The sequence below is a fragment of the Lemur catta genome, chromosome X (genome assembly GCF_020740605.2).
Source record: "Lemur catta isolate mLemCat1 chromosome X, mLemCat1.pri, whole genome shotgun sequence".
Lineage (NCBI taxonomy): Eukaryota > Metazoa > Chordata > Mammalia > Primates > Lemuridae > Lemur > Lemur catta.
In genome coordinates this window covers 34,078,005-34,101,703 of record NC_059155.1, presented here as the reverse complement: position 1 = coordinate 34,101,703, position 23,699 = coordinate 34,078,005, and the positions used below count along the sequence as shown (strand labels likewise).

General features: G+C 37.1%; 1 protein-coding gene across 2 annotated transcripts in view; it reads right to left on the bottom strand.

Moving 5' to 3' along the window:
- Positions 1 to 2,502: 2,502 nt before the first annotated feature.
- HPRT1 (hypoxanthine phosphoribosyltransferase 1) overlaps positions 2,503 to 23,699 on the bottom strand; it is a 36,536-nt gene continuing 15,339 nt past the window's right edge. Inside the window, exons 4-9 of one of the 2 annotated variants that reach the window (XM_045538808.1) lie at positions 18,648 to 18,713; positions 13,712 to 13,729; positions 10,820 to 10,902; positions 4,101 to 4,147; positions 3,878 to 3,954; positions 2,503 to 3,152 (exon numbers count right to left, since the gene is read on the bottom strand). In XM_045538808.1, coding sequence (XP_045394764.1) covers positions 3,105 to 3,152; positions 3,878 to 3,954; positions 4,101 to 4,147; positions 10,820 to 10,902; positions 13,712 to 13,729; positions 18,648 to 18,713 — 339 coding nt within the window. In that variant the 3' untranslated portion in view covers positions 2,503 to 3,104. The remainder of the gene's footprint in view (positions 3,153 to 3,877; positions 3,955 to 4,100; positions 4,148 to 10,819; positions 10,903 to 13,711; positions 13,730 to 18,647; positions 18,714 to 23,699) is intronic. The other variant, XM_045538809.1, reaches the window with a different exon arrangement.

The following is a 23,699-nucleotide window of genomic DNA, read 5'->3' as shown; positions in this document are numbered from 1 at the left end:
GAAGTGGTTGAAAAAGGGTGGAGGAATGACAAGAGGACACAGGAGGCGATGGGAAGATATGGGGCAGGAAGTTCCAGGCAGAGGAAGGCACGTACGTGCAAAATAACTGAACCTTTGACTTATGTTCGGAGCTCTCAGATATTGTCATAATTAAAGGAACAGAAAAAATGTTAGGAAAGGAAGTTCTACTGAAAAACTACGAAGTTTGAAAGTCACTTCAGTCATTAATCATGATGATGTCCATTATTAAGTACACCCATATTGAGTAAAGAGAAAACTTGAAACTTGACAGTATTTATCAGTAATGCTTGAAGTTTCAAATACTAATGAAAAACCATTAAAAATCATTACTCTTTCAAGTGGTTTGAAGTGTCTATAAAATTCACATTTAAAAATGGCACAGCACACATAATCCTTCATGCCAGAAAATTATTTTGTCTGAAGCTGCCCACAGGATCGTAAAATAAACCAGCAGAAAAATTTGAAGAGCGTATTGGAGAAACTATGCAACAGTCTTTGAAGATGTTTTCTAGTGCCAGAGGAAGTCGGTTTACATTCTTAAAGATCAGCTGTGACCTTAAAAAGCTGTGTTTAATGTACAAGTCATTTGGAATTATTACCTTCAAAGAGCTTAATGTTGTCCTCCATGTTATCAGTGTATTCGCTTTTACATTAGAGCTGGCTGGCCACTATGGGTTAAGTGGCAATGAATGAAGAGGGCAGATTCTGGAATAAAATTGCCTGGGTTCAAATTCCTCATCTGCCACTATCTGTGTGATCCTGGGCAAGTTATGCGACCTCTCTGAACCTGCATGTCTTCATCTGGGATGAAGTTGGGATGATTAAGTAAACCCAAACAACCTACCTTATTGGGGTTATCATAAGGATTCAAAAGTGCTTAGTACAGTCCATTGCATATAGTAATAACTCAATGAATGTTAGCTATTCTTAATAACAAAGGTTTTTTGCTCAACCTGAAAAATATATTTTGCTTCTAATTCTAGGGAATACAGATATTATAATTTTCATTTTAATTGCTTTTTAACTTCCTATCATTTATCCAACAAATTTATCCAGCACTACAATTTTTCCAGGCACTCCTGTAAGTGCTGGGGATATAGCAGTGAACAAGACTGGCAAGGTCCTGCCCTCATGGAGGAGGGACAGACAGTAAATAAGTAAAGAAATAAAGTGAAAGATTAATTTGGTGGGTGGCTCCACCATGGATGTCTCCACACACAGACAAGGTCAACTGCAGTCTGACCTGTCTCAGAGAAATGACGCCGTGTGATCCTGCTGGGAACATGGTAACATAAGCAGTCTTGTGAAGTGCTGTCCCAAGCCCATTCGTTACCTCCCTGTGCTGTGGCAGCTGCCATGAGACAGTTTCTCATCTGCCTCCCTGGTTCCAGTAAGGCATGGGACTTTCAACATTGCCTCGCCGCTCAGGGCAGAGCTGTAGGCTATAAAATCATTTAGCTGGAGTTTGGAGCTGATTCCTCCATGACAGAGCAACCCACCGTTCATGTCATTTGTGTAAATTATATAGCATGTTACTATGTTATGCCACTCCAAACTGTCAGCTGCCAACTATTTTTTTTTACCTACAAAAATGGTAATTTCATATGGTTCAACCTGATAGAAGGCAGTAAGCAAAACCGAGAAAAAGAGAAGGGTAAAGAGGCTCAGCAGTGGGAGGCAGGATGCAGTATTAAATAGGGTAGCTGGGTGGACCCCAGTGAGGTGACATTGTGGGGGAAGGAGAGGACTCAGGAGTTATTGTGGATATTGCACTCACATGTGGTAACATCTACCTCAAGCTTACAGTGTTATAAAGATCAAATGAAATAACGGAAGTGAAAATGTTTCGTAAACTAGGAAGTTCTAGCACTATAACAAGTTAATGTTTAGTATTAAAGTTCCTTACTTTGTTGCTGGGAATTACAGCAAATTTTTAAAGGAATAAATATAGCTATATGGCTCACAAACTGCTGTTCATACCTCACTTGGAGCAGAGAAGCAATTAAGATTTTGGCTTAAAACTTTTCTCCTGCTCCCAGAAAACAAAAAATTTTGTTGTTGTTCTCTTGTCAATAAAGCATTATTTACCCAAAGAAGGTAACAGGATGTGTCTGAAAACAATCTGTTGAGATGTAGCAGAGAATACAATCTGAACAATTTAACAGAATTCCAAGAGAAAGCCATGTTATTTTAGCGTAGTAAAATGCAATGAAGTGTACCATGTGCCTGAAATTGAACATCCCTGAAATAAGTAAAGAATTTTGTTAGCGCCCCCAACCCATTCTACCATATAATCATCATTTGCTGTGTTTGGTAAAGATTATAATTAAACTAGCTGCTAAAACTTAACAAACAAGGAAAACATAACCAACAGAAAACTATACTAGGTTAATCTGTAGAGAAATAATAGGTATGCATAGTTTCTTTTAAAGAGACAGCACTTACTTTAAAGATTTTTACACTGAAGAATTCAAAAAGCGGTAAATTTTTTAAAATTTATTGATTTGCATTTAAAAGTAACTGCCGACAAAGATCTCACTGGTAATAATCTGAACAAGTGGGAAAATACAGTCAACACTATGGAAACACTACTAAATAATTCTGGGACACGGGTTTATTCAACAGAACTAAACCTCTTAGATGCCATCACTGATGCAAAAACTGCTTCTTACTTGTCTGAACACATGGTGGTATAATTAACTATATTCAATCACTTCTTTCTTTAATATATAAAAAATTAAAATACCAATTAAAAAACTAAAATATCTTCTCTTTAACTGTTTCTTACAGATACAATTTCAACATGTCATTCAACAGTGGTATGGTTTAAGAGATTTTTCTCATTCACTAGTTAAACAACAATCCATCCAAAGGGAACTGATAGTCTATAGACTCATAGTGCAAATAAAGAGTTCAGGAATGCAGCAACTGACATTTCTAAAGTACAAAACAGATAAAATTCTTAGAAGGTACATGCAAAAAGCTCTACTAAGCAGCTGGCCACAGAACTAGAACGTTTGATAATTTTACTGGCGATGTCAATAGGACTCCAGATGTTTCCAAACTCAACTTGAACTTTCATCTTAGGCTTTGTATTTTGCTTTTCCAGTTTCACTAATGACACAAACATGCTATAAAAGAAAAATCCAAAAATTCACATTAAAAAACTATATTCTAAAACGAAAGGCAAGAATAGCATTTTGTATATAAGAACAGTATTATGCTGCCAGGGTTCTTATTAAACAAATAGAGGTAGTACTAATACACTTTAGACTAGTAACTTTTCAGGAGTGTGTCTTTTGAAAACAAAGCAGTAGTTTGTCCCATTAGTTTGATTTGTTTCTTGTCAATATGTTAATTTTGAAAGACAAATAGAGAATTTTAAGCATATCAAAGTAGGGGGCCAAGGTAGTAAAAAAGATGGAGTGAAAAACCTGCTTTAGATAGTGCTGATGGTGCAGTCTTCCTAAATTTTCCTCAACCAAGTTCATAAATGCATCCATAGGACTCCTGCCTCCAGAGTAAGAGGCGGGTATTCGAAGAAGAGTGAATTAAAAAGACTTAAACTTGATCATTTATTTCTTACTTATGACCACATTTATCATCTGGAATAATAATGGGACAGTTATTATATATTAAAGCTGTTCAACTATTTCAGCCAGCAAGAAGTGTCACCCTAGCCTGGCCAAGTTCCAGTTCTAAGGACGTCTGTACTTGACTATAGCTTTATGTGACTAATGGGAACCATCAGTCTATTCAAATTATGAGGTGCTGGAAGGAGAAAACAATTCTTCTCTTTCCTAAATTTTCATGTGGGTTTTGAAAAATGAGAGTGAGAAAAAGAAGCATTACTTACATTCAAATCCCTGAAGTATTCATTATAGTCAAGGGCATATCCTACAACAAACTTGTCGGGAATTTCAAATCCAACAACTAAAAAGAATCATAATTCATCATTTAGATACAGAAAAACATCACTTTCAAATCTAATACTTGCAAATGTGCCTTCTCTACAAATATTCTCTATGTTTTGTTAGGTTAAAGACGGTTAAATAATTTACAAAAAATAATTCACTTACAGTCTGGCCTATATCCAACACTTCGAGGTGTCCTTTTCACCAGCAAGCTGTTAATTACAAAACATGACACGTGACAAATGGAGAGACTACAGAGCATTACAAAAGAGAACATTAATGTTTCCAAATACATCTGCACTGAGCATAGCATGGTCACTTTTAACATATCCAAGAGTTAAACCATGGGGATCACTGGGAAGGGGCAGCAATGAGTTCACACTGCAGATGAGGCCCTTGGTTATCTCCACTTGCAATCCATTGATAGACGGTTCTGAGAGCCGCACCCCGACTACTACCCACTTGTCCATGGAAGGGCAGCGAATCAGGAGGATGAATGGGTGGGGAGTGCCAATGAGCAAAGATGAAAAGATAGGGCTCTCAGTCCAGAATCCCTGGAAATACAGTCCCTAAGCTGTAAAGGGTGTGGGAGAAGTGAGCATTACCTTTTATCACAACTTTTACTACTTGGCTTACAAAGAGGAACTTTAGGCTAAAAAATAACTAGTGTGCCAGAGGAACCAGTACTTTTTTGAAAGTAAGAAGTTAGAGGTGGGGTAAGTCAATTCTACCAAAAGCTAATTTTATAACCCAAATTCTACCTGTTGAAAAATTTTCAGCCATTAAAAAAGCCGTAGAAGGTGCTTTGAAAGCCTAATATATGCTAAGGGCAGTCCCAATAAAATTTATGATTTCATACCTTCCTAGATACATACGTATATTTAAAGAGCTAGAAAAGGCCTAAAGTGATTCTCAACCTGGGCTACACATCAGAATCACCTGGGAGCTTAAAAAAAAAAAAAAAAAAAAAAACTCTGATACCTAGACCCAGGCTGTTGTTGTTTTTTTTTTTTTTTTTTAAACTCAGGTAATTCCAATGTGCAGCCAAAGTTGAGAACCACTCGCCTAAGCCTTAGGCTCAAAGGGATCATCTAATCAAGTGCCTCATGATTCTGTTTCATTAATTAAGATAGAAGATACACTTCAACTCAATTTCCATTTAGAAAGAAAATAACCCATCATAGCAAAAACCCTTCCCTCCACTTGAACTCAGGAACACTCCAGAAAAGATATCACTAAACTCAGTGCAAGCTGTACTAGGAGTTCAGAGGAACTCAGCACCTCACATGCCTATAGATCTGAATGTTTAATAAAGCTCCATCTGTAAGGAATGATTGTAGTTGGTTTCTGAAGCATTTCCATACTTTAAATGGGTAACCTCTCTGAAGAAGATATATGCAAATGGCCAATAAGTGGTTGAAAAGATGCTCAACATCATTAGTCATCAGAGAAATGCAAATCAAAACCACAATGAGATACCACATCATACTCACTAAGACAGCTATAATGAAAGACAATAAAGTGTTGTCAAGGATACGGAGAAGATGTTGGAACCCTCTTACTGGTTCCACTGCTGGTAGGAATGTAAAATGGTGCGTATGCCTTGTTAAACAGTCAGGCAGTTCCTCAAAATGTTAAACATATTACCATATGACCTAGCAATTATATGCCCAAGAGAATTGAAAACAGGTATTCAAACTTGTACATGAATATTCAAATCAAGATTATTCATAAGAGCAAAGAAGCAGAAACTCAAATGTTCATCAATAGATGAACAAACAAAATGTGGTATATTTGTACATGCTACAACATAGGTGAACCTTGAAAACATTATTCTAAGTGAAAGAAGCCAGATATTGCAGAAGTCCATTTATACGAAATGTCCAGAAGAGGCAGATCTGTACACTCTTTCTGTAGAAAGTAAATTAGTGGTTCCCATAGCCTGGGGGAAGGGAAAATGACTGCTAATGGGTACAGGGTTTTTTTTTTTTTTTTTTGGAGGTGATGACAACGTTCTATAATTAGATAGTGGTGATCAATACACAACTCTGAAAATACTAAGACCCCACTGGTTTTAGTATATATATTTAAACCCACAACTTTAAAAGAGTGAATCTTATGGTATGTGACTCATATCTCCACAAAAAGAGTAATCACTTCCAGAACCAGCTACATATAACATACTAAAAATCTTACTATCCTCCCTACGTTCTAAAAGGTACAATTAAGAAGCTGCTTGCTACAGTGAGATCTATCACATTACAACCAAGAGTGAAACAGTGCTTTGCAGTTACAAGATTTTCAAATACATTATCTCCTTGAATCACACAGTCTCCCTATGAGAACAAAATATAATAATGACCCCCATTTAAAGATGAGTAAATATGTCCAGAGAGTTTAAGTACGGGAAGGTTGCTCTGGTTAAGTGGGAGGGAAATATCAGACTGAAATCCCAAGTCCATCCCTTTCTCACTCTACTGCTCTGCCCAGAACCTGAAAACTAAAAAAGGGAATAGCCTTAGAAGTCATCTAGGCCATTCATTCTCAACAGAGGAGATACTGCCTTCAAGGAAGCCAAAACTAATACTCGGCAGGGAGAGTAAACAACTTAGACATTACAGTGATTTATGACCCTCCAAAACTCAACCCTACCTGACAATCTTATTCCTTAGCATTTAATTTCTCTCTTTGAATTCTCTTGGGTATCATATGATCAGCACTGACAGCGAGTTCATGGAAGATACATGAAATGTATATGAGATCAGTGCTACAAAACTATGGTGAACAGATGGCTGTGCTTAGAGGACTTTCTCTCATCCACTGCTCTATCATGAAGTTATTGTAACAGGTACTCTGCGGGTGTTTGTTGGCTGCCTTGTGGATGCTGTTTATTTTTTTTTATCTTGAGTCTATATTATTTAATTTCACAAAAGTTATTTGCCCCATCATTAGTTATGTCAAGTGCAGTCATGTACTGCTTAACAGGGATATATTCTGAGAAATGCATCATTAGGCAATTTCACCATTGTGCAAACATCATAGACTGTATTTACACAAACCTAAATGCTATAGACCACTACATATGTAGGCTATATGGTATAGCCTATTGCTCGTACCTACAAACCTGTACAGAATGTTACTGTACTGAATATTGTATGCCACTGTAACACAGCGGTATTTGTGTAGCTAAACATCAAAAAGGTACAGTATAAATGCGGTATTATCATCTTATAGGACCACTGTCATATACATGTGGTCTATCGTTGACCAGAAACATTGTTATATAGTATATGACTGTAAAGAAAAAAATGTCAACAAAATATCAATGAATATCTAGAAGTTAATTTTCTTTTTTCTTTCTTTTTTTTTTTTTTTTTTTGTTTTTTTTTTTTGAGAGAGTCTCACTCTGTTGCCCGGGCTAGAGTGTCGTGGCATCAGCCTTGCTCACAGCAACCTCAAACTCCTGGGCTCAAGCAATCCTTCTGCCTCAGCCTCCCAAGTAGCTGGGACTATAGGCATGCACCACCATGCCCGGCATTTTTTCTATATATATTTTTAGTTGTCCAGATAATTTCTTTCTATTTTTAGTAGAGACAGGGTCTCGCTCTTGCTCAGGCTGGTCTCAAACTCCTGAGCTCAAACAATCCGCCCACCTCGGCCTCCCAGAGTGCTAGGATTACAGGCGTCAGCCACCACACCCAGCCTAGAAGTTAATTTTCAAGAAATCAAAATTTTAATTGTTTGACTCTTGATGGAAACAACAGTTTTGAATCATTTTTTAAAAAATCTGATTATACTTCTATTACTAGGTATTTATACAAATTGCTAATTTGCACATATAATCTGATATATTTACATAAGTAAACAAGTTATATTAAAAGTGACTCAGCAAATAAAAAGTACAGGTTTTTCAAAATTTTGGGTTTGAAATACTGATTCACAGGAAGTTACAAAAAACACACAAGGGAGGTCCTACATGTCCTTTATCCAGTTTCCTCCAATGATAAAATCTCACATACCTATAGTATATCATTACAACTAGGACACTGATGTTGGTGAAATGACCTTATCCAGATTTTACTTGCTTTACATATGTATGTGTATAGTTCTATGCAATTTTGTCACAAGTGGATTCACGTAACCACCACCACAATCAAGATATTACACTCTGCATCACATAGGCTTCCTTTTGCACCCACTAACCCCTGGCAACTGCTAATCAGTTCTCCACTTCTATAATTTTGTCATTTCAAGAATGTTGTATAAATGGAATCATACAGCACATAACATTTTTTTGTTTGTTTTGTTTCTTTTTTTGAGACAGAGTCTCACTCTGTTGCCCTGAGTAGAGTGCCATGGCGTCAGCCTAGCTCACAGCAACATCAAACTCCTGGGCTCAAGTGATCCTCCTGCCTCAGCCTCCCAAGTAGCTGGGACTACAGGCACGCACCACCATGCCCGGCTAATTTTTCTATTTTTAGTAGAGACGGGGTCTCGCTCTTGCTCAGGCTGGTCTCAAGCTCCTGAGCTCAAGCAATCCTTCCACCTTGGCCTCCCAGAGTGCTAGCATTTACAGGTGTGAGGCCACCGCACCCCGCCAATACAGCACGTAACTTTTTGATACTGGCTTTTATTAGCATAATTCCCTTGAGGCTCATCTAGGTTGCTGTGTGTATCAGTAGTTTGTTCCTTTTACTGCTGAGTGGTATTGCATGGCATAGGTATAACCACAGTTTAACCATTCATCTGTTGAAGGGCATTTTGGTTGCTTCCAGTTTGGGGCTATTACAAATGAAGCTGCTATGAATATTCACGTACAAGTTTTTGTGTGGATATAAGTTTTCACTTCTCTGGGATAAATGCCCAGCAAGTGCAACTTCTGGGGGTCTTATGGTAGTTATATGTTTAATTTTTAAAGAAACTGCCAAATTGTATTCTAGAGTGGCCATGCCATTTTACATTCCTATCATTTAACAATTTTTTAATTCTTTAAGTTTAAAAGTTTAGTCACTCTTAATCCTGCATTGAACAAATACTTACCCATTGAATTTATACTTACCCTTTTCACACATAAAACACATACACATATATGACATAATCAGATATACAATGTATCTGTGATATTAAAATTTCATGGTAGAAGAGAGATTTAGGAAAAAAAGGTTGAGAATTACTGATTTATGCCAACTGCATTACTAAGAAATGACCCAAGTATTCTTTGAGCATGAACCACCTCTAGCAACACAAAATACCTCTCTATCTCAATTCCATGGCACACTCCAGGAAAAATAACAAAAGAAATATCCGGAGTATTAAATTCTATGCCACAGTAGGTTGACATTTAAAACCCTAAAGAGCACATAGAGAAATCAAGTACACCAATTGGTTTAAAGAATACTTAGTGGCTTATAACGCATCACACACTTACATAGCACATGTCCCAAATCCATTCAACACATTAACTGCCATGTGAGTTGTATTTAATTCACACTAGTTTTAAGCCCAGGGCCTCGTGAAGCTTATGTAACTCACACATCTCTTCACCTTGGGGGCCCGTGCACTATTTTTCAAGTTGCATATAACTCACACAGAGAAAACAATAAAAAATAACAAATTTTTCATTAAAGTAGAACGGATCATTTTGTTTTTGAAGTTTTTATTCTATTTTTGTAATAAAGTACCATGTTCCCAAGGAAAAAAAATTTTTTTCTAGTGTGGCAATGTGTTAAAAGAAAAACTCGATGACATACACTTGCATCAGCTATTAGCAAAGTCTATAAGTGTGAGCTGTCATGTTCTGATTTGGAAAAAAGAAAAAAATAAAAGCCCCTAAAGATAATCGGCTGACATATGAGTCATTAATAGGCTTACTCTGATTCAAAGACACTTGACAGATCCTGTGATCCTTTATAAGAGGTTTATAAAAACCTGTTAATCATTTAGGAATCAAATAAAAGATCACTACTTGGCCCCTAAACAAAAACTGCAGATTGATCAAAGACTTAAAAATAAAAAATGAGCTGGGTGTGGTGGTACACTCTTATAGTCCCAGCTACTCAGGAGGTTGAGGTAGAAGGATCACTTGCAACCAGGAGTTTGAGGCCAGCCTGGGCAACACAGTGAGACCCTATCTCTTAAATCAATTAAGCAATTAATTAATTAAGAAATAAATTGCAAAACTAAAAAAAACTACTTTTGCTGTTTGTTTGATGTTACTGTACTAAAAACTTAAGGTAGTTTACATGAACTCTGAGCCAGGTTCCCTGGGTTCAAATTTCATTTCTATAGCTTACTAGCTCTGTGCCTTTGGACAATTCCTTATATCTCAATAACCTTACAGGCAAAGCGGGAATAATAATGCTACCTTGGAGTTGTTGGGGGATAAAATTAAAATTAGGAATAAACACAGGTAGAACTACAAAAAGCTAAAGCCAAACAATATAGGTAAGCAGAAGAGGTGAGGCTGACTTAGAAAAAAAGGAAGCAGGCACTGTAAAATTTCACCATGGACACAAAACAAGATACAACATACATCACTCAATTCCAGGAGCTCCAGATCTTCAAGGACCACCCCTTCCTAACCCTTCCTCACCCCACTTTGGGATCCTTAGTCTCAATTTTGCAAGGAGGCCCAAAATCCTCTGCCATGCTACTCAGGACAAGTTGATATGATTAGCATGCTGAAAAACCAAGGAGGTGGCAGCAACAAAGGGCTTTATTAACACACAACAAAATTATTTAAAAGGATTATTTGAGTCTCAGCTGAGATTACACTGCTTTTTGAAAATAAAAGAACAGTTGAGAACACTTAGCCTTCCAAAGAAGCAATCACTTTATCTTCCTTCAAATGAAGAAAATATCCTATGTCAAAATGTTATACATACCTTGCGACCTTGACCATCTTTGGATTATACTGCTTGACCAAGGAAAGCAAGGTTTGCATTGTTTTGCCAGTGTCAATTATATCCTTTCAAAAAAAAAAGACATTTAAATGGTAACTAAAACAAACATAGCTTTAAAATTCAGAGTCACTATATAAACATAAAATACTAAAACCCCCATGTGTAACTGGAATACTGCCATTGTTTTCAGTGCAGTAATTCTCACCAGAATTCACACACAGATACTCTGAAATCTATAAATCATCTGGCCCTCAGCAGTTATACAAGATCATTGTGGCAGGCTGGAGCAAGATTCTCCTGCTAGTTTTGAAGAAGTCAGCTGCCATGTTGTGAGAGGGTCATATGCCAGGACACGAGGACAGCCTTTAAGCAGCTGAGAGTGACCCCTGGCCAGTAGCCAGTGAGAAAATGGGCCCTCAGTCCTACAATCATAAGAAACTAAATTCTGCCGACAACTTGAATGAACTTGGAAGACCATGAGCCCTAGCAGACACCTAGATTCAGCCTAATGAGACCCTGTGCAGAGGAACCAGCTAACGTGTACTTGAGAAGTATAAAAAACATGCATGAGAATGATTATATATACATATATGTATATATGTGTGTATATATAAGTAACTTTAAGGATACTTGTCATACCTCTAAGAATGAAGGGAAGGTGAAGAAATGAGGCTTTAGTTGTATTATGATGTTTAATTGCTTTAAAAAAATAAGATCTGAAGCAAATATGACAAAATGTTAATATTTTGTGATGGGTACATAGGTGTTGAGCATATCCTTTTCTGAGTTCAAAATATTTCATAATTAAAATTAAATGTCGCCAGGTGCAGTGGCTCACGCCGTAATCCTAGCACTCCAGGAGGCTGAGGTGGGCGGATTGCTTGAGCTCAGGAGTTCGAGACCAGCCTGAGCAAGAGTGAGACCCCGTCTCTACTAAAAATAGAAAGAAATTAGCCAGACTACTAAAAATAGAAAAAATTAGCCGGGCATGGTGGCACATGCCTGTAGTCCCAGCTATTCAGGAGGCTGAGGCAGGAGGATTGCTTGGGCCCAGGAGTTTGAGGTTGCTGTGAGCTAGGCTGACACCATGGCACTCTACTCGGGGCAACAGAGTGAGAATGTCTCCAAATAAAGTAATAAAATTAAATGAAATGAAATGTAAAAGGTCCAAGTGAGTGGAGGAAGAAAAGGATATCAGGAAAGGCTTTGTGGAAGTGACTTTTGAGCTGGGTCTGAAAGCATTTAAACATGGAATAGGAGGACATTTCAGGTACAAGAAATAAGAAGCAAAGAGTGGAAACAAACTAAGTGCCTATCAACCAATGAATGGATAAAGAAAATGTAGTACAGACAGTGCCCAGTTTACAATGGTTTGACTTAAGATTTTTGACTTTACAATGAGTTTATTGGGGTATTAAATGCATTTTCAACTTAGGATATTTTCAACTTATGACAGGTTTATCAGGATGCAGCCCATCATCAAGATGAGGAACATCTGTATATTCATACAGTGAAATACTACTTGGCAATGGAAAGGAATGAGTACTGACACATTGCACAATATACATGAACCTTGAAAATTTTGAGCTAAGTGAAAAGAAGCCAGGCACAAAAGGACACATATTGTATGATTTTATAGGCAAATCTTATAAAGCAAGCAAGTAGATTATCAGTTTGCTTGGTGCTAGGGAAAGGGGAAATGGGGAGCGATGGCTAAGGGGATCAGGTTTCTTTGTGAGGCAATGAAAATGTTCTAAAATTGAATGTGGTGATGATCGCACAATGCTGTGAATATAATATAAACCATTGCACTGTACACTTTAAATGGGTGATGGTACAATACGTGAATTATATCTCAATAAAGCTGTTATTTTAAAAAAGAAATAAGGAGCAAAGAACCAGGGGCAGAAAAATAGAGGTACAGCCTCTGGAAATCAGTGAAAAGTATAGAGAAAAATGAAAGAAAGTTGCTGGAGAATGAGGCTGGTATTGTATACTGAGGTCACACTGAAAAACTAAAGAATTTAGTCTAAAGACTAAAGTATGGAAGAATAGGGTCTGAGTAGGAGTCATGATCACAAGCTGTGCTTTAGAAGTTTGTAGAATTCAGTAAAGCAAAAAGATTTGAATAGGAAGACCACAGATGATAAATATATATACACACACACACACACACACACACATATATGTGGGCTATTAGACAGTGGTAAGTGATCAGGAAAATAAGATAGCTAAAGAAGACCTTAATGAGAAAGTGACTTATGAATAAATTCAAGGGCTCTTAAAGCTTAGTATGCATCAGAATCACCTGGAGACTTGTTAAAGCATAGCTTGCTGGGCCTCATCACAGATTTTGATCCAGTAGGTTCCTGGCTGATACTTTTTGTCTAGGGACCACACTCTGAGAACCACTGAGCTAAATGAAGTAAAGATTTGAATCTTCATTCCACCTAACCTCAGGAAACTGCTTAACCTCTCTGTGCTTATTTCTTTAGCACTTAGGATGGTGCCTGGCAAAGTAAGCAATGGATAAATGTGGCATTATACAAAATACTTTAGGACATAATAGCAAATGGAAAATATTAATAGTATTACATAAGATAATATTTAAGTAAGATAATTTCTATACACGTATATAGCTATAACATGTTTATAAAGAAAAAAATTCAAACCTAAAAGAAAGAGGTAGGAAATATACCCAAACTTTTCCATTATCACTAAAAACAAATTACTATGTAGTCTTTGCTCCTTTAGAACACAAGCCCACCATTAAAATTGACAAAGAGGAATTTCTTACCCTGGCTTACCTTTAGGATGGTACACACTAAGTTAGAAAACTATAAACACTATATTAAAAGTAAATGTAGAACTTACTTCAACAATCAAGACATTCTAGAAGAAAAAAAGAAATGAAAATCAGTACAGTGAATCAGACAGGATTTCCAATTATAGGTCAAATCACATCATAACAACTCTAAGGAATTATTCAAATTTTTGCTTTTAGATACTTTACCACATCAAACCCCTGCTTTAAACAAGTGGGCCATCTGCTGGGATTTGGAAATCTTTAATACTGAAATTTTCATTGCAATGGAATTTTTAAAAATATAATTTGACTCACGTATTTTTAAAAAGCTTTCATTACTTAACAGGAGGTCTAATCTTGGGTAAGTCTTGAAATTTCTCTGGGCCTTAGTTTCCCATGTGTAAAATGAGAAACTTGAATTAGCCTCTTACTAATATTGTAAGAACTATAATTTGTACAATAACTCCAAAATTGGAGGGAGGGGATGGGTGCATACCTACGTGATGAGTGTGATGTGTACTGTCTAGGGAATGCACACACTTGAAGCTCAGACTCGGGGGGATGGGGGAGCATGGGCAATATATATAAGTACCCCCATAATAAGCTGAAATAGAAAAAAGAAAGAGACTAACCCTTAAAAAAAAAACAACTCCAAAAATCACGTAATTTAACTTACTATACTAAATCCAATTCAAAACCCATTTTCTCATTAGGCTAAAACTGATCTGCATTTCCTGGATGTGTCCATATTCTTGGACTACACTAAAGAAAACACCAATACTTCCTCCAACCATAAACCCTCACTCCTCTTTCTGCATCTCAGAATTTTATAGCTGGAAGAGTCTTTAAGAGAAAATACCATAGAACAATAACCTCTGAAAGTTTCTAGAGAAAGGTCCTATTTGTTCTTATGCTAGTTATAGGAATGAGGCAGCATTTCACATATTGGTTATAAACATTGCCACAAGAAGATTCACACTATATTATTTATTTGTAGTTCTCATCATACTCTGTCATATAACTATAGCATCAGAATTTTAAAGTTCTGCATATTATTCTAAGACAGTGATTACCAAGGGAGGGCACACAAGATCCACTGTGTTGCAAGAACAATTACAACTTTTTTTTTTTTTTGAGACAGAGTCTCACTCCACTGCCCTGTGTAGAGTGCTGTGCATGATCACAGCTCACAGCAACCTCAAGCTCCTGGGTTCAAGTGATCCTCCTGCCTGTCTCCCAAGTAGGGGGGACTACAGGCACACACCATGATGCCCGGCTAATTTTTCTATTTTTAGTAGAGAGGAGGTCTCGCTCTTGCTCAGGCTGGTCTCAAACTCCTGAGCTCAAGCAATCCTCCTGCCTTGGCCTCCCAGAGTGCTAGGATGACAGGTGTGAGGCACTGCACCTGGCCTACAACTTTTTCTTTAACCTCACCTTGTTTAATCTATATTTTTGTATGTATTTTACAACATATACATTATTACTATAATTCATATATAATTTACAAATACATATATTAGGGGCAAATGCTCAAAAAACCTTTTTACAGATTGGGCATGCAAATAAAAGTTTGAAGATCACTGCTCTAGGTATTAAAAGTAAATGTATAGCCAAGTAAAGCTTCAACCTTTCCATGTCTTGAAGCAGTTTATCACTGCAGGCAAGATCCCTCACAAACCTGAATAGGACCAAGTACAGAATGAAGTAAGGCTAGCCCATAACTTTTGGCAAGCAATTCACACTACCTATTTCACTCTGACCCATTGTCAGCGGAGCAGCTACTACAGACAACTACAGCCTATCGGTAGCCTATTTTACAAGCAAAAAAAATTACTTTTTATTCAAAGTGGAGCTCAGGAAAAGGAGAGAAAACAGATAGGAAAAAATTGGAGCAATCCAAAGGCATATAGCAAAAGGAATAACATAATTATGTTTTTTCAATTTATTATTATTATTTTTTTAGAGATAGGGTCTTGCTATATTGTCCAGGCTGGTCTTGAACTCCTGGCCTCAAGCAATCCTCCTGCCTCAGCCTCCCAAAGTGTTAGGATTACACGTGTAAGCCACCATACCCAGCCCATTTTTTCAATTTTTATGAGGCTCCATACGATGAAAAAAAGCCACATAACTGTTCAAATGAATCCCAATATAGTGCAAGGAGTGGATACTAGAGTTAGACACTTCTTGATTCAAACTGTGGTTCTGCCATCTAACAGTTGTATGACTTTGAGTTTCAACTTCCTGATCTACAGAATAGGGATGATAATATCTTCTTCATAGGACAACCATGAGGATTAAATGAAATATAGTAATAGGGCAATAGATGCTTAAGAAGTTAGTTGCTTTCCTTTCCTTATATCACAACTAATTTGTCTCTTCAAAAGATACTGCAATTTAAATCTTTAGCAAAACTGAATATAATCAATTAATGGATCAATAATTGTTTTACCACCTACTATGTGGTTCTTTCTCAGCATTTACTCTACCCTAGCTAGCATATCCGAAGGCTAACATATTCCCACCAGTAACTGTGGCTCAATGCAACAGTGATTTGCACAATGGGATGGAGTTATAGTTTGAAAAACAGCACTGAATTATGAGACAGAGAAACTGAATTCTAGTTTTGGCTCTAACACTAAGTAGCTACATGACCTTGATTAAGTCATAACCACAGACCTTCTTAGTATAAGACAGTTTACACAAACAAAAGTCTAGGGAGTTTAAATATTTGTCTAATACAAAACTGTGGTATCTAGAGTATAATCCTAATACGGTTTTTAAAATAAAACAATGAGAATTGCTACAACTGTTGACAGTTTATTTTATGTCAAGTAGCTATATCCCTACTTAATAAATGAAAAAAAATGGGGCTCACAGGTCAAATGACTTGCCTAAAGTCATAAAAATAGCCAAGTAGTAGTAGAGTACAGATTTGAACAGAAGTGTATTCAGGATCCAAAGCCCATGTTTTCAAGTACTAACTGAAGAAAAAAAATTTATATGCATATGTATCTGCACACACATAAAATAAATATCCCAAAAACATAAAACGTAACAAAGTTCAAGTAATCCCATAATCTTACCACCAAGAAATAACTTCACTCAATTTGTATTTATTGATTTTTCCACAAAAAAGTGCTTTACTGTGACTATCATGAAAAAAGTTATTTTAGAAACAAATACCTGTTTAAGATCACACAGCTACAGAGTAGGAGAAGACATTAGGTGGGAAAGACAAGGTCAAACTAAATCACAGGAAGCCTTGAAGGCTAGGTCCTTTTCAGCACTACAAACTGATTATAGGAATATGGGCTTCAGATGGCTTCTAAATACGGACAAAGCATACTGAAAGGGAAGGAGGACAGGTCTGGCAGTGGTATACAGAATGGACAGGAGGGAGAAAGAGTCAACAGATTCTAATTTCTCCTCTGAAGTTTTCAAAAGATACTGAGGATAACAACATTAGTTTGGTATGACACTGATCTGGGACCACAGAATTTCACACAAGTTTTATATGTTAAAGTTTTCTCATACTTAGTCAAGTAAGATGTGAACATCAAAATCTAAAAGCTAGAAGAAGAAAAGCACTTTGGAGTCAGACATATCTGCATTTAAATTCAAGCTCTACCACCTACTGGTAGTGTGATTTTGGGCAAGTCCTTCAACCTTGCTAAGCCTTAATTCCCCAATCTGTAAAATGGTGATATCATCTACCTCACAAAATTAATGTGAAACTTTTATGAAATTAATGCCTGCCTGCCATCTATCCATCCATTCACTCATTTAGAGACAGGGTCATTCATTCATTCATTCATTTACTTATTTAGAGACAGGGTCTTGCTCTGTTGCCCAGGCTAGAGTGCAGTGGCATCATCATAGCTCACCATAACCGCAAACTCCTGGGCTCAAGCAGTCCTCCTGCCTCAGCTTCCTGAGTAGCTGGGACTACAGGTGCGTACCACCGTGCCCAGCTAATTGTTAAAAAGGTTTTTGTAGAGATGGCATCTTGCTATGTTACTCAGGCTGGTCTTGAATTCCTGGACTGAAGTGATTTTCCCACCTTGGCCTCCCAAAGTGCTAGGATTACAGGTGTGGGCCACCACATCCAGCTGAGATTAACGCCTTTATGTTTGGTACAGTTAAGTAAACAACAGTGTTAAGCTACCAATAACTGGCAGCTTTTTTAAAAAAGCAGCATTCCATCATTTATCATTGGTTACTCAAAAATCTTTTCAATGTATCATAAGAATATTCAAATATCTTAATATCTCTATTGTTTTCAATTAAATAACATGCTCCTGAACAACCAAAGAGCCAAAGATGAAATCAAAAGAGAAATTAAAAAGTATCCTGAGACAAACCACAACGGAAACACAAATACTGGAAGAATTTTAATGTGCTAAGAAAACTCTGAGATTTCTTAAAATGATAGTATGTTTGAATTTATTGAGTGCATTTATTTACCAGAAACTGTTGTTAAGAGTCCTACATGCATTATATTGCTCAATCCTCTTAACTCCATGAGGTGGCTGCCATTATCACCCCCACCCTGCTTATATATGGGACACAGAGAGGTTAAGTAACTTGCCCAAGGTTGCAGAGTTAGGAAGTGCTAAGCCAGGCTTTGAATCAAAGCTGTCAGGCTCCTGAACCCACCTTCAGCCACTACATGATACAGCCTTTCTATCTTATAAGAAACCGTGTGTGAGTCTATTTTTTAAAAGAAGGCTTTTTCCCCATCTATATTTTTTGAAGGATCTCAAATTAGATTCCCACAGAGGTAGACAGCAATACTTGGCAATATGGATTTTTAAGTTTAACATTGGATTCTGCTTTTTGCTATATGACCTAGGGAAAGATAATTAACCTAGATTATTTCCAAGGGTTAAATACTGCTGTTTAGTTATACTATCTAAACTATCTCTTAGTGATTAATTGAAAGCACAGTGTTACTAATTGACTCTTGGTATGAAGTGCTCTTTTCTGCCCCTTCGAGATACATACCTTTCCGGTTAAAGTTGAGAGATCATCTCCACCAATCACTTTTATGTCCCCTGTTGACTGGTCATTCTAGTGGAAAAAAAAAACAAAGTATGTACATGTATATCCTTATGTATATACACTTCAAATTATCCAATGGGAACTAGAAGATTTAAAAAGTTAGCTATCTAAAGTCCATAGCATTATGATATTCTAAATGGTATGAATTATAAGAATTATGTTTCCAGAAATAAATGACTAGGTAACGTTCAAGTAGAGATTAGTAAAAATTAAAAAGTCCTAATTGGCCATTACTGATTTAATTATTTTTAAGAATCCTAAAAATAGGGTACACCCATTTTTATGTGGGCTGTATTATAGCAGCCACTCATCTTCACTCATGGTGACTTCTGAATCCTGAGGGAAGTTATTAGCAAGACAGGTGTCTGGTTCTGGCCCTGCAGCATTCCCATGAGTCAAGCAAGTTGTAGGGGGTGGTCTATATTCACACCTAACTCCAACGATATGTTCTTCAAAAGTCTAGTCCAAGGCCAGGTCATCTTCAGCATTGTCTGGGAAACCAGGTCTTATCAGTAGTCCCTTAACGCACACCTCTTAGGCTCCCACTTTTCTGCTATCACAGAATCCAGTAGAAACCCTTACCAGAGTTTCCACAGGGAATGCTCAATACCCACTGTAGCTGGTGGTGATAATGACTATAATCTGTCTGTGCTGGATTCAAGACAGAAAATTGGTGTTAAAGAGCAGGTGAACAAAAGAGCTTAGACTTGTCCTACCAAAGAGCAAACCATACCATAGAGTTATAGCAATCACAACAGTGTAGTACCAGCACAGTAATTGACAAAGAGATCAAGGAACAAAGTAGAGCCCAGAAACAGACCCAGAAATATATGAGGATTTAGTATACAATAAAGATGGTATTTCGAGTCAGTAAGGAAAAGATGAAGGCCGGGCGCGGTGGCTCATGCCTGTAATCCTAGCACTCTGGGAGGCCGAGGCGGGTGGATTGCTCAAGGTCAGGAGTTCGAGACCAGCCTGAGCGAGACCCCGTCTCTACTAAAAATAGAAAGAAATTATCTGGCCAACTAAAAATATATATACAAAAAATTAGCCGGGCATGGTGGCACATGCCTGTAGTCCCAGCTACTCGGGAGGCTGAGGCAGTAGGATTGCTTACGCCCAGGAGTTTGAGGTTGCTGTGAGCTAGGCTAACGCCACGGCACTCACTCTAGCCCGGGCAACAAAGTGAGACTCTGACTCAAAAAAAAAAAAAAAAAAAAAAAAAAGGAAAAGATGAATTATTCAATAAATGATGTTTGGTCAACTAGTTATCCATTTGGGGAAAAATTAAAGCATGATCTCTACCTCATAGCATACATAAAAATTAATTCCAGATGGATTAAAATCTAAATGTAAAAAATAAAGCCGTAAGTAAACTGAAAGAAAATATCAGAGAATTTTTTCACATTCTTAGGGTAAAAAACTAAGCATGACATAAACCCAAACTGAAAGAAAAGATCTGTAACAAATATTCCTATTAAATATTGGGCTCCAACAATAAGAACCCATAGGAAAATGGAGAATGAACACAAATAGGCAATTTATAGAAGAGAAAGCCATAATGTGTAAAATGATACCTGTCTGAAAAACAAATACTAAAACAGTGTGAGTCTACTGTTCACCCATACACATTGGCAAAACTTAAGCCTGATATGTTGAGGGGAAACAAGCATTCCTGTTGGTGAGTATAAACTGGTACAGCCTCTTCTGAAAATGATATAGCAATACCTATTAAAACTGTAAACATGCATGCCATTTCACCCAGCAACCCCACTTCCAGAAATCAATAATATAAAAACACAAGTATGCAAAGGTACATTCAAGAATGTTCACTGTATGAACTGCTCAAAAAAACCAATATGTCCATTAACAGGGAACTATCTAAATTAATCAAGTTCACTCACATAATAATATCATGCAGCTATTAAAAAGAATCTGATGGCCGGGCGCGGTGGCTCACGCCTGTAATCACAGCACTCTGGGAGGCCGAGGAGGTTGCATTGTTTGAGCTCAGGAGTTTGAGACCAGCCTAACCAAGAGTGAGACCCCGTCTCTACTAAAAATAGAAAGAAATTAGCCAGACAACTAAAAATATATATAGAAAAAACTAGCCGGGCATGGTGGCGCATGCCTGTAGTCCCAGCTACTCGGGAGGCTGAGGCAGGATTGCTTGAGCCCAGGAGTTTGAGGCTGCTGTGAGCTAGGCTGACGCCATGGCACTTTAGCCCAGGTAACAGAGTGAGACTCTGTCTCAAAAAAAAAAAAAAAAAAAAAAGAATTTGGTAATCTAATGCACGTCAACATGGAATGAAGCTTATTAAAAACACCAAGCAGTATAACAATACATTACCTATGAAACCACTTTTATTAAGCATTTTGAAAAATTTAGAATAGAAATTACCTCTGAATAGTGAGAATGGGGATAACGTGACTTTTTACTTTTATATGCTTTTATTTTTGTTATATGCTTCTACATACATGTCCAATTTTAGGGAATGTTACTTACGAAAAACACAACTGGGCCAATATTATTCAGTGATGCAAACTAAATATATGACTTCCAATATCAAAAAACCCTTGCATATTACTGCTCATCTTAGGTAAATTACAAACATCCCTTATTCTAACTAATTTAAAACCCAGCATTTCAAATGTACAGAACTGATTAACGGAAAAAGATACTTCAGATGAGAGTGAATCATGTTAAATGACTTACACTGTAAATCTTGTTAAACACTGACATCTTCTGTAAAAACCTAGTATTACATCCTAACTCCAGTTCATCTTTTTTACAGAGGAAAAGAGAGGAGTAAATACCTGAGAACTGAAAAGTGTGAAGTCATACACACATACATGGAAAAATTGCCATGATCCAAAGGCTATGGTGATAGGGCAATAGACAAGAGAACTCTAAGCACCAAGACATTGTTGCTCTAGGAGCATCCAAATTTTTCATATTCCTGTTTGTCTGAAGGTTTTTAGCTTAAGTCTCTTCCAAGGCTTTTTTTTTTCTTTTTTTTTTCATGGAAACAGCCATCTTTTTAAATGGAGGCTAATAAACAAGATTCATTTAAGAGTTAACGGTATAGTCTACTGTGCTGGAATACAGATATAAGTGCCCAGACTGTGCACAAATGGTATCCATGGATAAATTACCCCACCTGGGTGGACAGAGGAACTGCATGAACCTCCCTCCCTTCCTTCTTATCTGGAACAAGCTTCCTTTCCACAGTATCCCTTTACTGAGCGCTTCTTATATGGCTCATTTTTAATTATGGTGAAGTCTGGGATAACAGGACTGGCACAGGTGAGGGGAGAGCCCCCTCCACAGTTGTTCTACCATCCCGTCTCCTCACTCCTTTCAGCCAGAGTCCAATCTGTCCTTAATTCAGAGTGTCACTGTCAACTACAAAAAATTCCCAGAGAAGTTCTTTGGGTCTACAAATACATACCATTACCATTTATGTTTCTATTTTGTCTACCTCTCCAATCTAGGTGAAAAATGAGAAGGATAATAGGAAAGAACTTTGTTTATGCCTATTTGTCCATCCTTAAGAATTTTGAAAACCTCTAGGTACAAATAAGAAGTGCAGCTTGGTATAGGAAAAGAAGAGGAAAAGCTGTATAAAAATACATAATGAATGCGCTGGAAAAGAACTGCTTGGAACAAACAGGCAGGTTGACATTGTAAGAAGAGAGGCCAGTCACCAAGGCTGGATTCACAAGAGGGCATGACTAAGGTAGGAAGTCCTGGCTCTACATTCCCTTAGCACCATATAGCTTGCTTTTTGCAATGAACTTCAGATCATTCTTTAAAGACTCTAGAATGGAGTTTCTTATTGGGAAACAGTCATTCTCTCAATTTTCAGCTAGGCCTCAAGTTGATCACACTCAATCATATTTTCTCTTCACATAATAATCTCTCAACCATTCCCTTGTCCTTTGTCTTTCTACACCCTGATCAAATACCAACAAAAGTGAAAATATTAGAGTCATATACTTTCAGAGGTAGACTGTGCCTCAGATGAAAATGGCAGATTTTCTAAAATATATGCACAGAAAAAACAAGTCTGGAAGGATATATGCCCAGGTAATAATTTATTTACCTGTATTTTATGAATTATTTTAAATGAACACATTGCCTTTTCAAAAAAATACATAAAAGACTTTTACCAGTTTAAAAATGATGCTGATAAAGCAGGGCCCTTACAGATCATCTAGTTCTGCCCTGTCCAATACAGTAACCACTAGCCACATGTCTCAATTTAAATTACTTAAATATTCAGTTCCTCTGTTGCACAAGACATATTTCAAGTGCTTAACAGCCACATGTGGCTAGTGACTCTGTACCAGACAGCAAAGACATAAAACATTTCCATTATCACAGAAAGTTCTGGTCAGGCGTGGTGGCTCACGCCTGTAATCCTAGCACTCTGGGAGGCCGAGGTGGGTGGATCGCTTGAGGTCAGGAGTTTGAGACCAGCCTGAGTAAGAGCAAGACCCTGTCTTTAAAAAAACAATAATAACAACAAAAAAAAAAACCAGAAAGTTCCATTGAACAGCACTGCTCTGATTAAATCAAAGATATCATTTAGCATGGCATAGTAATAGAAAAGATTGAAGAGGTAGTGCTGATACTTAAAAACCTGATATTTTCAAATACACTATTATCAAACCTTCAGAAATTACTACATCACATCTTCATGCTTTTCATTCCATGCTTGGTTTGGGATTAGGATCTGATACAATAAACATGTTCAACATTCAACACAACTACTTCTCATGGCCTAAGATAGTGCCTTGCATACAACAGATGATCAAAATGTTTGCTCAGGGAATTAATTAATTTTCTTAATTTTTTAACAAAATTTATGGTTTTGCAGGACCAAATTTGAACACTATTTCTATATGTTCTAAGACTCAGGGTGCTTAAATAAAACCTCAGTTGCTGGATAAGGATTTACAAGAAAGTGAAAAGCCATAAGAAACAACCAG